The following is a 15,927-nucleotide window of genomic DNA, read 5'->3' as shown; positions in this document are numbered from 1 at the left end:
GGCTTGATAGCTCCGGGTCAATACGCCCTGCTCTTGAGCAGCCAAGATAAATCCTTCACTGTCAGCCTTTAGCCCTGAGTTCCGTTGCCACTGATGGGTTTGTTTCTGGTCTACATCAAATTGTTTGCTGCAGGTCACATATTTGCCATACAAAGGTTTTTTGTTCCCACCTATCAGTCAATGGTTTAAAAGCACTTTGCTTTCCTATTGATGTAGCCTTCTTTGCAACAACAGTTGCTGCACTTCCATCATGCTGTTCATCCTGGGTATAAAGCATAAGCTCACTTAAAAATATTTAGCTCTCCTTCATAACAGAATATAGCTTCTTACGTCTTTCATGGTTTTCAACGAGCATTAACATCCACTTATTACATGTTTCAATATATATTGCCAATCCAATTGTGGTGGTTTTGTAGCAGATTTCAAATTCGATCAAGCTTGAGCACCGGGTAGGTAAAGACGATTTCTACGTTTGCCTTTGTGTGCTGCATCGTATAGCAAGTCAGGAGTTCACGGATTTTCCTGTCAATCTTCCTTATTTTATTCATAATCCAGTTGTTACGTGCATTTAACTCGGACTTTAGGACTGCTCGAACTCTCCTGTAACACTCCTTCTGATCTTCTCTTTCATAGTAGCATGCTGAATTCGAGGGCCCTAATTTCTTCCCAGGTATTTGTAAGTTTGTTCCTGCTCGAGTTCTTTTATGACTGTGTCAACATTCAACCTCACTGAATGTGAGGTCTTCAATTTCCTTTTCTAGAAAGTGGCCTTGGCATATTTACCAAGACTAAACTTTATCCCGATGTCATCACTGAATGTTTTCACAATACATAGTAGTCAAGCTCGTTATCGTCTTTGCCATAGTGTTTTAAGTCATCCATATACTATTGATGACACTATTGTCGACAGTTTAATATCCCTACCCTATTCTGTTAAGTTCACTTGTACGAGGTATTAGGGCTATGCAGAAAATTAAACCTGCCACTATTAAATAACATAATCGTTTTAACGGTTCCGCGAAGACAATGTGTATTCTGGACCATGAGCAAATGTTGAAATGTTATACGTGGCGATTGCGCACCAAGAGCTCAACTTCTGCAGCAATTTACCGACTTCACACTATCTACATCCATTTATTACCATTACACATAAGTCCTCATAAGTGATTTCATTCTATAAATTCCTGGAGGCCCAGTGTGGAATTCCTTTAACATTCGACGTTGTAGTGAGGTAGGCATCACGACCTTCTGTGCATACGCAAGCACGTTATCATATCTCGAATACAAATTCGAAACTGTGTTACCTTCAGATACATGTATTTTTTATTTGTTTCTTTTGATTTTACTAATTTTCACTTTCATGATAAAATCGTCGATCTCCGCATTACATTTTTATATCCTCCAATGTCACAGGCAATTTACGCGCAATACTGCACAATATATATTTTATTTCATTTTTGGCTTTTGACACTACTATCACTGTGAATTCTAATGGTTCACTGTATTTTTGTATTGACTTGACAAACCATCTGCATGTTCCAATCATTTCGATAGCAAATACTACCTTTAGAAGTCGTAATTCAGTAGGATCATTTCCCAGCGCTGCAATCTCTTGACTGTATGTGTGGGGATGCAATTTTTTTCATCCACAGTCAATAATGGGTGGTGGTCTGTCTGCAAACGGAACCTTCTTCCATGTTTACATTTATGGAATAGTTTTACCGCAAATATGATGGCTAATACCTATTTTTCTATTTCAATGTAACATAAATCACCCAGCAATAATGAACGCGAAGCATAAGCTATTGATCTCAGGTTATCATCTTCAAATTTGTGTAAAATCTCCACTCCAATACCACTTTGACTAGCATCGGCTGCCACTACTATTTCTAAATTCGGCTGAAAATGTGATAACGACAGTTATTACGTTAAGACCATTTTAGTTTCTTCAGAATCTTTTTGGCGTATGACCGACGAATTCCACTTCACGTCTTTTTTAGGAAGTTATTCAGAGTTGCTCTTAAATCGTGCATATTCGGTATGTACACCTGGTAGTGATTTGCAAGCCCCAAACACGCTTGGAACGTTGTAATGTTTGTCGGGGAGGCATATTTTATTTTGCACTCATCTCAGACGGGTCTAGTCTGCGTCCATTTCCAACAATAATCTGCCCTAGATATTTTATTCTTGGCATGGAAATTCACACTTTTCCTCGCTGAGCTTAAGCTCATAATCTTTTGTTCTTTCGAAGACATCTTTTAACATGCTCAGTATGCAGATGCCAAGATTCACTTTCTATGAGATTCACTTTTTACAAGGTAAGCGACAGCGAAATCTGAACATTCGAGAATAATGTTAATAACTTGTTGGAAAATGCCAGGTGCTACCGTTATACTAAAAGGGAGTCGATTAAATTTAAACAGCCTTTTATGGGTATTTATTGCCAATAAGTTTGAACATTCCTCATCGGCTTTTACTTTGCAAATATGCCTCAGTTAAGTCCAACTTTGAAAAAGATTTTCCTGCATTTAACTATATGAAAATTTCCGCTGGACTTGGTAACAGGTAATTATATGGTATCGGGCATTCGTCTATTCCTTTTAAAAAATCAGCGCCTACTCGAATTTTATTATTGTATTTCTTGATATAGAGTGTTGATGGGGCTCATTTTGTGTAATCATTTATTTCAATACCGCAAAGATTTTGAAGTCTAACAAATTCTTCGTAGATTTGTTTTGGTTTAAATATCAGTATAGCTTTTTGCTTCATTCGAAACTTTGCCTCTGTTTTGTTGCAAAGACCCAAGTCATTAGAAAAACTGCAGGAAATAATTTTGTCAATTCTCTTTAAAATTCTCGGACTCCTTATCTGTGCTGGCAGAAGAACCATTCACCTTTTCCCAGAAATACTTATGGGCAGCTCTCATCCAGTCTGTTCCAAATAAATTTGTTTATTTCAGCACAAACAACTTTGGCTTTAAAAGTTTTCCATAATATGTAACATCACTTATCGTTTCGCGCAGGTTTTTAAGCTAGGTTTCCCTAATTTGTTTTCCATGAATCTGTATTAATTATCATGATACCAATGCCGATATCCAATTGTAAATTGATAGTCACATTATTCATATTTATGGATACAAATTTTCTTTTCTCAGCCTCGCTTGGAATACGTTCTTTCTAGAATTCTATTTGCTTGACCCATTTCTCGTTTCACAATACAATGTGAGCATTTATGTCCGATTTTTCCACACACAAAACATTTATGATCTTTAAAAGGAAAATTACTTCTGAAATTTCTAAAAGGACAATTACTTCTAGGCATTCGCGCCCAGAGCATGGGTGTGATGTTGACGTTCGTTTTTCGTGTTTCTTATCCGTTTCTGGTAGACATGCATGTTTCTTCAAATTTATTCACGCCATGTTTTAAATTTATAATCCTCTGGCATTCATTGGCCACTCCCTGTAGAGTTAATATTTGGTCCTGTTCTAATTCTGTTAATATACGGGAACCTATATCAGCATCTTTTCTTGCATTTAACCCATAAGCAAAAATTAGACATTTGAACGAATCTGGGGTTAATTCATTTAAATTGAATTTTTCACACACCCTGTTAACGACCCCATCATAGGTGACGAAATCTTCATCATCTTTTTTTAAACTAAATTTAAATACCATCAAAGAGTATTGAAGGGGGAACATATTGCACTCAAATTTCACGATAACAATTTAATTCTTTCATCGACAAATATAATTATAGTATTTTTCGTGTTCGGCAGTGGATAACTTTCTTAAAAGTAGTTGCACCGTCTTCTCGTCAATCAAAGTTTTCTCCTTGAAGATTACTTTGTATCTTCTAAAATAGGCAGAAAAGTGGTGCCTTCTTCTGGGATATAAATAAATTCTCCAATTGAGTTTACTACGCCGTCTGACGAGAAGGAACCCACAGTGCTTTCAGACTACTTCAAAATTACTTCCACTGACTGTTTTTATTCTTGTTGATGCTGTTGTAGCTGTTGTTGTAACTGCTGTTGTTGCTGTTGAGACTGCAACACGCAAGTCAATAAGTCTTCCACCTTAATGAATTATTTCTTTGATTTCTTATCAGGAAGATCTTCTAACGTCCGTCGTACGCTTTGAATAACTCGGTACCAATTTTATATCCTTGAATAGCGTTGGATATATATATAATATACATGATAACGAATGGGAGGTAAAATCAATATGTTCACATAACGTACTTTTGGAGAATCCAAAACACCTTCTCCTATCGACATCTCTTCTGAACCAATACCCTACCTCGACTAGTCCATACGTCTAATCCTTCAGGTGTGTGAATGAATGTGTCCGTGACAATTATCATGAACACATGCAGCACAGGGAACCTCCTAAACAATCACAACATATTCGTCTTCATCATCATCATTAACATTATCGAGTGCATCACCATCAACATGAACGTTATCTTTACATCATGACTATGTGCATGATCATGATGGTGATGATGATGATCTTCATCATGGATATAATCATTAGGAACATCGCCATCAACATCGTCATCATCGTCATCACAGTCATCGTTATTGTCATCACCAGCATCATCAGCAACAACGGAAAAGTCAGACACAATATCGTTATCATAATGACCGTCATCATCGTCATCATTTCGTGCCATATCATCAGCAACGTCATCATAAGCTACTCACCTTTGTTTTTGCTATTTCACTTGTCGTCCTTAATAACAATTTAGTAATATTTAATATTTATTACAATTTCTTACCAACTATTTCTTATGCTACAGATCACTGTATAACAATAGTATTTCATATAATGATGACGGAACATTCAAGGACCTCCCAAGTTTAAGGATACTGTAAGTTGGATCAGTTTATTGATAACTTAATATTGGCGATATATTCCTAAATAGTTAATGTCTGCTAATCTTTATATTTTCAAATTATCTACGTCTCTCTAACTCCCTGGCGCTCTCTTTCTCTGTATGTGAATGGGTGTGAAGAAGAATTTGTACGTTAGCGTGTGTATCATGCGGGGTGTTGTTAGCGTATGTGTGAAAATGGATATCTATGATTTTATGTATGCACATATAATTTTGGTGTCGATGTATCCCTATCAGCATAAAATCATTATAATCATCATCATCATTGTCGTCGTTGTTGCCATTGCCATTACCATCATCGTCATCATCATCATTATAATTAACCTCATTATCATTATTATCGTCTTTATCAACCGAAGGATTGTTATTTTTCTTGCTTTCGAATATCTTTTCCCTCATATTTAAATGTTATTGAATGTTTCATTACAAAACTGCTCTGTACACTTTCTAAACACATTTTTTTTTGTTACAGGGATTTGGGTTACAATAATATCAAGAACATTCGAGCGGGAAATTTCCTGAATATATCCTCTTTAGAAACTTTGTAAGTTGAATGAATGGTATTGGCATACTTCCATCGACCAATGTGTGTGTGTGTGGAAATTAGGATGTGCTGATATATGTGTTTTAATGTGTGGGTAATGAAATGTGGGGATTGTCTTAACTGCTTTTTATTATTTCTGTAGTTATCTTTCTGTCTCCTTAGACTTCTATATCCCCATATCACACTTTCTATCTGTATTTGTGTGTGTGTGAGTTTTGTGTATGTGAATATGTGAGTGGGTCAACATCAGTGTTAGCTATGGCGTTTTTGTGTGTATGTGTGTTTGTGCGTATGTATGTTTCTCTCTGAGTATATGTGCGATGATGCATGACTAATTTGTTGGCGTAATCGACTCACGATTGTAAGCTTTCGAGTTCGATCTTTAGCAGCTCCTTGTTGTCTTAAACAAGAATTTTATTTCACGTTGATCCACTCAGGAGGCAAAAATGCGTTGTACCTGCAATTCTGTGTCACGTTGAATCTCCCTGAGAACTACATCAGACACTAACGGACATGCTCAACTGGTTATGGTCAAACAACTGCAATTGAGCATTATATTTGCCGTAGCCCATCTTTTATACTAAGTCAAATCAAAGTACATAAAAACGACTACCATCACCACCACCACCATCAACACCACGACCATGACGACGACGACCACCACGACCGTCAGCATCATCATCATCATCCCCATCATTATCCTTTCTACATCTACACCCATTCCCTTACCTAATTGGGAAAATATGTTTAATATTCTATAACAAAGCTCTTTTATAAAATTTCTTATCAGCTCACATTTATGTTACAGAATCTGTCTTCAAATAATATCAGGAAAATTGAAAAAGGAACTTTTCAAGCACTTCCTAGTTTACAACACTTGTAAGCTGGATACGTTTTGGTGATAATCTCAAGTTGAGAATATGTTTGTAAATATTTAATATCTTTCTTTTGTATCTCTTACGCTCTCTCTATAGTCGTGCAAAAGTGTGTGTGAATTATTATTAGCGCGTGTGAAAATGTGTGTCTCTATGTGAGTGTGTGATAAAATGAGTGTGAGTGGGCGAATATGAGTATGTGAAATTATGTGTATATGGTTTATGGATGAGTATATACATACACACACACACAGACACACACATACACACACACACCCATACACACACACACACACACACACACACACACACACATATATATATATATATATATATATATATATATATATATATATATATATAAATATATATATCACACAAGGAGTTATAGTCCTTTAAGGGATGCTAGAATCCTAGTTCTCCAGTTTATACCACTGTTCTGTGAAAATTAAGTATATTAGTTTATCATTGATATGTATTGGTAACTAATAAACTTTATGGAATAGAAAAGTAAGAAAATAAACAAAATGACATACAGATATTTATTTAAAGATATTCAAATTTTTATTGCGAATTCCACTACTACAGTTGTTTCCATATACAATTTGCTCAATTGCAGAAATGATATTAATTTTATTCAAATTTTTATATTGAAACACGTTAATTAGGTATTTTGTCAGGGGAGAATTTTCCAAAAGGAGTTACATTTCAATCTGAGTCTATCGCTGACCTGCGATAGACCCAGATGTTATTAGACCAGAGTTGTAATCTACTATTTTCTTTAAGAACTGGTATATACTTATCCGAAATAGCTTTAGCAAGTTCACTCAAGCCGGATTTACTTCGGCAAATAAATCTTACTTTGCTCGGTATTTTAGGAATAACAGTTTCAGATTTATTGTCCAATTTGTAATTTTGCATAATTCATTTAGAAATTAACTTAATAGTTCTTGACATACATTTTTAGAGATTTTGTAGCTTTTTGTAATTTCTGTTTTCAAAAGTTCAAGGTAGCAGTTTATATCCAGATTGTACAAGTTTCCAGGCTTATTTGAGTGAGCAATTATTTCGTTTTTACTTCTAAGTTCCCATACAATACATTTTAATTTCATCAAATATTCAATTCCTATATGGGGATATTTTTTAAACTTGACATTTCAAATAACTTTCCATAATTCATCTTCAAAATCTGCAAAATGAATATTTGGCGGCGGGTAATTTTCGGTCCTAAAAATTCTACTTTGTAGTCGGTCCATTTCTTCAGTTATGCTACTTATAGGTGTATCAAACTTCTTGTCAAAATGGTATGCCTTCCATCTTAGTCTATGGATGTACTCTGTTGTTTGCTTGTTTTTTATTATTTCTTTAATATATCCTTCTTGGGTGGAATGGAAATATCTTCCATAGAAGCAACCACTTCAACTTTCTCCTTTTTACTGGTAGAAACTTATATAAAACCATTTTCATAGTTTATCAAATTCAGTTTTATTCAGTCAAGGAAGTATAGTCCTTTAAGGGATGCTAGCATCTTAGTTCTTCGGTTTATGCCAGTGTTTAGTGAAAATTAAGTATATTAGTTTATCATTGATATCTAAAATTATTTGAAAAATTTTATGAATGAGAAATGGAAGAAAATAGAGAAACTGACATATAGATATTTATTTAAAGACGTTTATTTAAAAATATTAAAATCCATTTTGAGAAATTCCCGTCCTATAGCTATTTCCACAACGTTTGCTTTTGTTGGTGATCTCTAACAACTCTGTCCAACCTATTGGCGTTAATTGCTTGATCTGTGTGTATTGGCATATCCTAGATCTTGATTCATTTTTCCTTTTGTGTGACCTTTTCTGGCGTGTGCCTATACCATCTTTTCTCTGTTGTTATTGCATGTAATTTTTCTGGCCTGTGCATATACCGTCTTTTTCTGTTGTTATACCACTATTATTATCATTATTATTGTATTTTATTATTATTATTATTATTATTATTATTATTATTATTATTATTATTATTATTGTTCAGTAGTTTTATTTTTATAACGTGCTTTCACTTCACTACCGAGCGCAGCTCTGTGCGCCTTGGGTATGTGCTGTGGTTTGCTGTGGTGCTCTTATGTTTACTGTATTGAAAGTGTTTTGCGTAGAATGTGTGCAGTACCCAGTAGTGCAATTTTCTGTATGTTATGTATATTTGTAAGTCCTGGTGTTTTTGTAATGTATTTGTCTGAATATTTTTTTAATTATACCTAAGGCACCTACTATGATAGGAATTGTTTCTGTTTTTAGACTCCACATTCGAGTTATCTCTATTTCCAGGTCTTTGTATTTTGAAAGTTTTTCCATTTCTTTTAGAGAAACGCTGTCATCTGCTGGTATTGATAAATCAATTAGAAAGCATTTTATTCTTCATGATCTTTGACAACTATATCTGGTCTATTTGCCTTAATTTCTCTATCTGTGTGTATTGGCATATCCCAGAGTATGGTTGCTTTCTCGTTTTCTGTGACCTTTTCTGGCGTGTGTTTATACCATCTTTTTTCTGTTTTTATTCCATAGTGTTGGCATAGCTTCCAGTGTATATAGGTCCCTGCTCTGTCGTGTCTGTGAATATAGTTCTTCTTAGCCAGGACTGGGCAGCCAGAGATAATATGATTTATTGTTTCTTCTCCATCTCCACATATTCTACATTTACTTGTTATATTTCTTTTCATTATCAAAACACATAATGAAAAGAAATTATTATTATTATTATTATTATTATTATTATTATTATTATTATTATTATTATTATTATTATTATTATTATTGAGTGAGAGAGCAGTGCATGTCATCAAAGTGACACTGGGGTAGAATATGCGAAGCCCAGTATAACCATCTTAACTAACCATCTGATAAGGGTACACCAGGCACATACATCACAACCATATGTGCGTGACATGGTGGTCTCATATCAAGATAAACAGTGCATGACCTTGCAGGTGTGGCCTAGTTAGAATTATCTTCAGGTCGAGTAGCCCATCCTGCTCAAAAGGTCACTGAATAAGGTTTGCTTAAGGATGTTGAGCAAAACATCCATGTTTCCAAAGGTGAATTATTCATACCCCAAAGAATTTCTCTCAAGACATGGCTATGATGCTCCCCCGCTACTTCTGCTCATGATCAGAGATGCACATATCGTCAGCCACCAAGGCACATGCTCAACTGGTTAAGGTCAAACAACTGACAAGCAAATCTGTGGTATTAAGCAGAATATTTGCTGTAGCCCATCTTTTATACCAAGACAAAACAATGTACATGATAACACCTCCAATCAATTAAGATCAGAAACCATGGGAGCCACTGTCTGGTACTGCATCCGAGCATTGTTATTATTATTATTATTCAGTAGTTTTATTTTTATAACGTGCTTTCACTTCACTACCGAGCGCAGCTCTGTGCGCCTTGGGTATGTGCTGTGGTTTGCTGTGGTGCTCTTATGTTTACTGTATTGAAAGTGTTTTGCGTAGAATGTGTGCAGTACCCAGTAGTGCAATTTTCTGTATCTTATATATATTTGTAAGTCCTGGTGTTTTTGTTATGTATTTGTCTGAATATTCTTTTATTATACCTAAGGCACCTACTATGATAGGAATTGTTTCTGTCTTTAGATTCCACATTCGAGTTATCTCTATTTCCAGGTCTTTGTATTTTGAAAGTTTTTCCATTTCTTTTAGAGAAACGTTGTCATCTGCTGGTATTGATACATCAATTAGAAAGCATTTTTTTTCTTCATGATCTTTGACAACTATATCTGGTCTATTTGCCTTAATTTCTCTATCTGTGTGTATTGGCATATCCCAGAGTATGGTTGCTTTCTCGTTTTCTGTGACCTTTTCTGGCGTGTGTTTATACCATCTTTTTTCTGTTTTTATTCCATAGTGTTGGCATAGCTTCCAGTGTATATAGGTCCCTGCTCTGTCGTGTCTGTGAATATATTTCTTCTTAGCCAGGACTGGGCAGCCAGAGATAATATGATTTATTGTTTCTTGTCCATCTCCACATATTCTACAGTTACTTGTTATATTTCTTTTCATTATCAAAACACATAATGAAAAGAAATTATTATTATTATTATTATTATTATTATTATTATTATTATTATTATTATTATTATTATTATTATTATTATTATTGAATGAGAGAGCAGTGCATGTCATCAAAGTGACACTGGGGTAGAATATGCGAAGCCCAGTATAACCATCTTAACTATCCATCTGATAAGGGTACACCAGGCACATACATCACAACCATATGTGCGTGACATGGTGGTCTCATATCAAGATAAACAGCGCATGACCTTGCAGGTGTGGCCTAGTTAGAATTATCTTCAGGTCGAGTAGCCCATCCTGCTCAAAAGGTCACTGAATAAGGTTTGCTTAAGGATGTTGAGCAAAACATCCATGTTTCCAAAGGTGAATTATTCATACCCCAAAGAATTTCTCTCAAGACATGGCTATGATGCTCCCCCGCTACTTTTGCTCATGATCAGAGATGCACATATCGTCAGCCACCAAGGCACATGCTCAACTGGTTAAGGTCAAACAACTGACAAGCAAATCTGTGGTATTAAGCAGAATATATGCTGTAGCCCATCTTTTATACCAAGACAAAACAATGTACATGATAACACTTCCAATCAATTAAGATCAGAAACCATGGGAGCCACTGTCTGGTACTGCATCCGAGCATTGTTATTATTATTATTATTCAGTAGTTTTATTTTTATAACGTGCTTTCACTTCACTACCGAGCGCAGCTCTGTGCGCCTTGGGTATGTGCTGTGGTTTGCTGTGGTGCTCTTATGTTTACTGTATTGAAAGTGTTTTGCGTAGAATGTGTGCAGTACCCAGTAGTGCAATTTTCTGTATCTTATATATATTTGTAAGTCCTGGTGTTTTTGTTATGTATTTGTCTGAATATTTTTTTTATTATACCTAAGGCACCTACTATGATAGGAATTGTTTCTGTTTTTAGATTCCACATTCGAGTTATCTCTATTTCCAGGTCTTTGTATTTTGAATGTTTTTCCATTTCTTTTAGAGAAACGTTGTCATCTGCTGGTATTGATACATCAATTAGAAAGCATTTTTTTCTTCATGATCTTTGACAACTATATCTGGTCTATTTGCCTTAATTTCTCTATCTGTGTGTATTGGCATATCCCAGAGTATGGTTGCTTTCTCGTTTTCTGTGACCTTTTCTGGCGTGTGTTTATACCATCTTTTTTCTGTTTTTATTCCATAGTGTTGGCATAGCTTCCAGTGTATATAGGTCCCTGCTCTGTCGTGTCTGTGAATATATTTCTTCTTAGCCAGGACTGGGCAGCCAGAGATAATATGATTTATTGTTTCTTGTCCATCTCCACATATTCTACAGTTACTTGTTATATTTCTTTTCATTATCAAAACACATAATGAAAAGAAATTATTATTATTATTATTATTATTATTATTATTATTATTATTATTATTATTATTATTATTATTATTATTATTATTATTATTATTATTATTATTATTATTTTTATTGAGTGAGAGAGCAGTGCATGTCATCAAAGTGACACTGGGGTAGAATATGCGAAGCCCAGTATAACCATCTTAACTATCCATCTGATAAGGGTACACCAGGCACATACATCACAACCATATGTGCGTGACATGGTGGTCTCATATCAAGATAAACAGTGCATGACCTTGCAGGTGTGGCCTAGTTAGAATTATCTTCAGGTCGAGTAGCCCATCCTGCTCAAAAGGTCACTGAATAAGGTTTGCTTAAGGATGTTGAGCAAAACATCCATGTTTCCAAAGGTGAATTATTCATACCCCAAAGAATTTCTCTCAAGACATGGCTATGATGCTCCCCCGCTACTTCTGCTCATGATCAGAGATGCACATATCGTCGGCCACCAAGGCACATGCTCAACTGGTTAAGGTCAAACAACTAACAAGCAAATCTGTGGTATTAAGCAGAATATTTGCTGTAGCCCATCTTTTATACCAAGACAAAACAATGTACATGATAACACCTCCAATCAATTAAGATCAGAAACCATGGGAACCACTGTCTGGTACTGCATCCGAGCATTGTTATTATTATTATTATTCAGTAGTTTTATTTTTATAACGTGCTTTCACTTCACTACCGAGCGCAGCTCTGTGCGCATTGGGTATGTGCTGTGGTTTGCTGTGGTGCTCTTATGTTTACTGTATTGAAAGTGTTTTGCGTAGAATGTGTGCAGTACCCAGTAGTGCAATTTTCTGTATCTTATATATATTTGTAAGTCCTGGTGTTTTTGTTATGTATTTGTCTGAATATTCTTTTATTATACCTAAGGCACCTACTATGATAGGAATTGTTTCTGTCTTTAGATTCCACATTCGAGTTATCTCTATTTCCAGGTCTTTGTATTTTGAAAGTTTTTCCATTTCTTTTAGAGAAACGTTGTCATCTGCTGGTATTGATACATCAATTAGAAAGCATTTTTTTTCTTCATGATCTTTGACAACTATATCTGGTCTATTTGCCTTAATTTCTCTATCTGTGTGTATTGGCATATCCCAGAGTATGGTTGCTTTCTCGTTTTCTGTGACCTTTTCTGGCGTGTGTTTATACCATCTTTTTTCTGTTTTTATTCCATAGTGTTGGCATAGCTTCCAGTGTATATAGGTCCCTGCTCTGTCGTGTCTGTGAATATATTTCTTCTTAGCCAGGACTGGGCAGCCAGAGATAATATGATTTATTGTTTCTTGTCCATCTCCACATATTCTACAGTTACTTGTTATATTTCTTTTCATTATCAAAACACATAATGAAAAGAAATTATTATTATTATTATTATTATTATTATTATTATTATTATTATTATTATTATTATTATTATTATTATTATTGAATGAGAGAGCAGTGCATGTCATCAAAGTGACACTGGGGTAGAATATGCGAAGCCCAGTATAACCATCTTAACTATCCATCTGATAAGGGTACACCAGGCACATACATCACAACCATATGTGCGTGACATGGTGGTCTCATATCAAGATAAACAGCGCATGACCTTGCAGGTGTGGCCTAGTTAGAATTATCTTCAGGTCGAGTAGCCCATCCTGCTCAAAAGGTCACTGAATAAGGTTTGCTTAAGGATGTTGAGCAAAACATCCATGTTTCCAAAGGTGAATTATTCATACCCCAAAGAATTTCTCTCAAGACATGGCTATGATGCTCCCCCGCTACTTTTGCTCATGATCAGAGATGCACATATCGTCAGCCACCAAGGCACATGCTCAACTGGTTAAGGTCAAACAACTGACAAGCAAATCTGTGGTATTAAGCAGAATATATGCTGTAGCCCATCTTTTATACCAAGACAAAACAATGTACATGATAACACTTCCAATCAATTAAGATCAGAAACCATGGGAGCCACTGTCTGGTACTGCATCCGAGCATTGTTATTATTATTATTATTCAGTAGTTTTATTTTTATAACGTGCTTTCACTTCACTACCGAGCGCAGCTCTGTGCGCCTTGGGCATGTGCTGTGGTTTGCTGTGGTGCTCTTATGTTTACTGTATTGAAAGTGTTTTGCGTAGAATGTGTGCAGTACCCAGTAGTGCAATTTTCTGTATCTTATATATATTTGTAAGTCCTGGTGTTTTTGTTATGTATTTGTCTGAATATTTTTTTTATTATACCTAAGGCACCTACTATGATAGGAATTGTTTCTGTTTTTAGATTCCACATTCGAGTTATCTCTATTTCCAGGTCTTTGTATTTTGAATGTTTTTCCATTTCTTTTAGAGAAACGTTGTCATCTGCTGGTATTGATACATCAATTAGAAAGCATTTTTTTCTTCATGATCTTTGACAACTATATCTGGTCTATTTGCCTTAATTTCTCTATCTGTGTGTATTGGCATATCCCAGAGTATGGTTGCTTTCTCGTTTTCTGTGACCTTTTCTGGCGTGTGTTTATACCATCTTTTTTCTGTTTTTATTCCATAGTGTTGGCATAGCTTCCAGTGTATATAGGTCCCTGCTCTGTCGTGTCTGTGAATATATTTCTTCTTAGCCAGGACTGGGCAGCCAGAGATAATATGATTTATTGTTTCTTGTCCATCTCCACATATTCTACAGTTACTTGTTATATTTCTTTTCATTATCAAAACACATAATGAAAAGAAATTATTATTATTATTATTATTATTATTATTATTATTATTATTATTATTATTATTATTATTATTATTATTTTTATTGAGTGAGAGAGCAGTGCATGTCATCAAAGTGACACTGGGGTAGAATATGCGAAGCCCAGTATAACCATCTTAACTATCCATCTGATAAGGGTACACCAGGCACATACATCACAACCATATGTGCGTGACATGGTGGTCTCATATCAAGATAAACAGTGCATGACCTTGCAGGTGTGGCCTAGTTAGAATTATCTTCAGGTCGAGTAGCCCATCCTGCTCAAAAGGTCACTGAATAAGGTTTGCTTAAGGATGTTGAGCAAAACATCCATGTTTCCAAAGGTGAATTATTCATACCCCAAAGAATTTCTCTCAAGACATGGCTATGATGCTCCCCCGCTACTTCTGCTCATGATCAGAGATGCACATATCGTCGGCCACCAAGGCACATGCTCAACTGGTTAAGGTCAAACAACTAACAAGCAAATCTGTGGTATTAAGCAGAATATTTGCTGTAGCCCATCTTTTATACCAAGACAAAACAATGTACATGATAACACCTCCAATCAATTAAGATCAGAAACCATGGGAACCACTGTCTGGTACTGCATCCGAGCATTGTTATTATTATTATTATTCAGTAGTTTTATTTTTATAACGTGCTTTCACTTCACTACCGAGCGCAGCTCTGTGCGCATTGGGTATGTGCTGTGGTTTGCTGTGGTGCTCTTATGTTTACTGTATTGAAAGTGTTTTGCGTAGAATGTGTGCAGTACCCAGTAGTGCAATTTTCTGTATCTTATATATATTTGTAAGTCCTGGTGTTTTTGTTATGTATTTGTCTGAATATTTTTTTATTATACCTAAGGCACCTACTATGATAGGAATTGTTTCTGTTTTTAGATTCCACATTCGAGTTATCTCTATTTCCAGGTCTTTGTATTTTGAAAGTTTTTCCATTTCTTTTAGAGAAACGTTGTCATCTGCTGGTATTGATACATCAATTAGAAAGCATTTTTTTTCTTCATGATCTTTGACAACTATATCTGGTCTATTTGCCTTAATTTCTCTATCTGTGTGTATTGGCATATCCCAGAGTATGGTTGCTTTCTCGTTTTCTGTGACCTTTTCTGGCGTGTGTTTATACCATCTTTTTTCTGTTTTTATTCCATAGTGTTGGCATAGCTTCCAGTGTATATAGGTCCCTGCTCTGTCGTGTCTGTGAATATATTTCTTCTTAGCCAGGACTGGGCAGCCAGAGATAATATGATTTATTGTTTCTTCTCCATCTCCACATATTCTACAGTTACTTGTTATATTTCTTTTCATTATCAAAACACATAATGAAAAGAAATTATTATTATTATTATTATTATTATTA

The 15,927-nt window shown here is 35.2% G+C and overlaps 2 protein-coding genes across 10 annotated transcripts in view; both read left to right on the top strand.

Moving 5' to 3' along the window:
- The window catches only part of LOC149130311 (adhesion G protein-coupled receptor G6-like), a 564,593-nt gene that overhangs the window by 60,035 nt on the left and 488,631 nt on the right, over positions 1-15,927 (top strand). The gene's annotated exons all lie outside the window — the stretch shown is intronic.
- The window catches only part of LOC106880946 (uncharacterized), a 73,077-nt gene that overhangs the window by 23,669 nt on the left and 33,481 nt on the right, over positions 1-15,927 (top strand). For 7 of the 9 annotated variants that reach the window (XR_016238967.1, XR_016238966.1, XM_089345347.1 and 4 more), the window contains 2 exons: positions 4,799-4,870; positions 5,367-5,438. The exons of the other annotated variants lie outside the window; for them this stretch is intronic. Coding sequence is in view for 5 of the 7 variants with exons in the window: in XM_089345347.1 (XP_089201473.1) it covers positions 4,799-4,870; positions 5,367-5,438 (144 nt within the window). In the remaining 2 variants the exon portion in view is untranslated. The remainder of the gene's footprint in view (positions 1-4,798; positions 4,871-5,366; positions 5,439-15,927) is intronic. 9 annotated transcript variants of the gene reach the window in all.

This window comes from Octopus bimaculoides, chromosome 29, assembly GCF_046866305.1.
Source record: "Octopus bimaculoides isolate indiv1 chromosome 29, ASM4686630v1, whole genome shotgun sequence".
Classification (NCBI taxonomy): Eukaryota; Metazoa; Mollusca; class Cephalopoda; order Octopoda; family Octopodidae; genus Octopus; species Octopus bimaculoides.
Note: the sequence above shows the minus strand (reverse complement) of the source record. Positions and strands in the feature narration are given on the sequence as shown.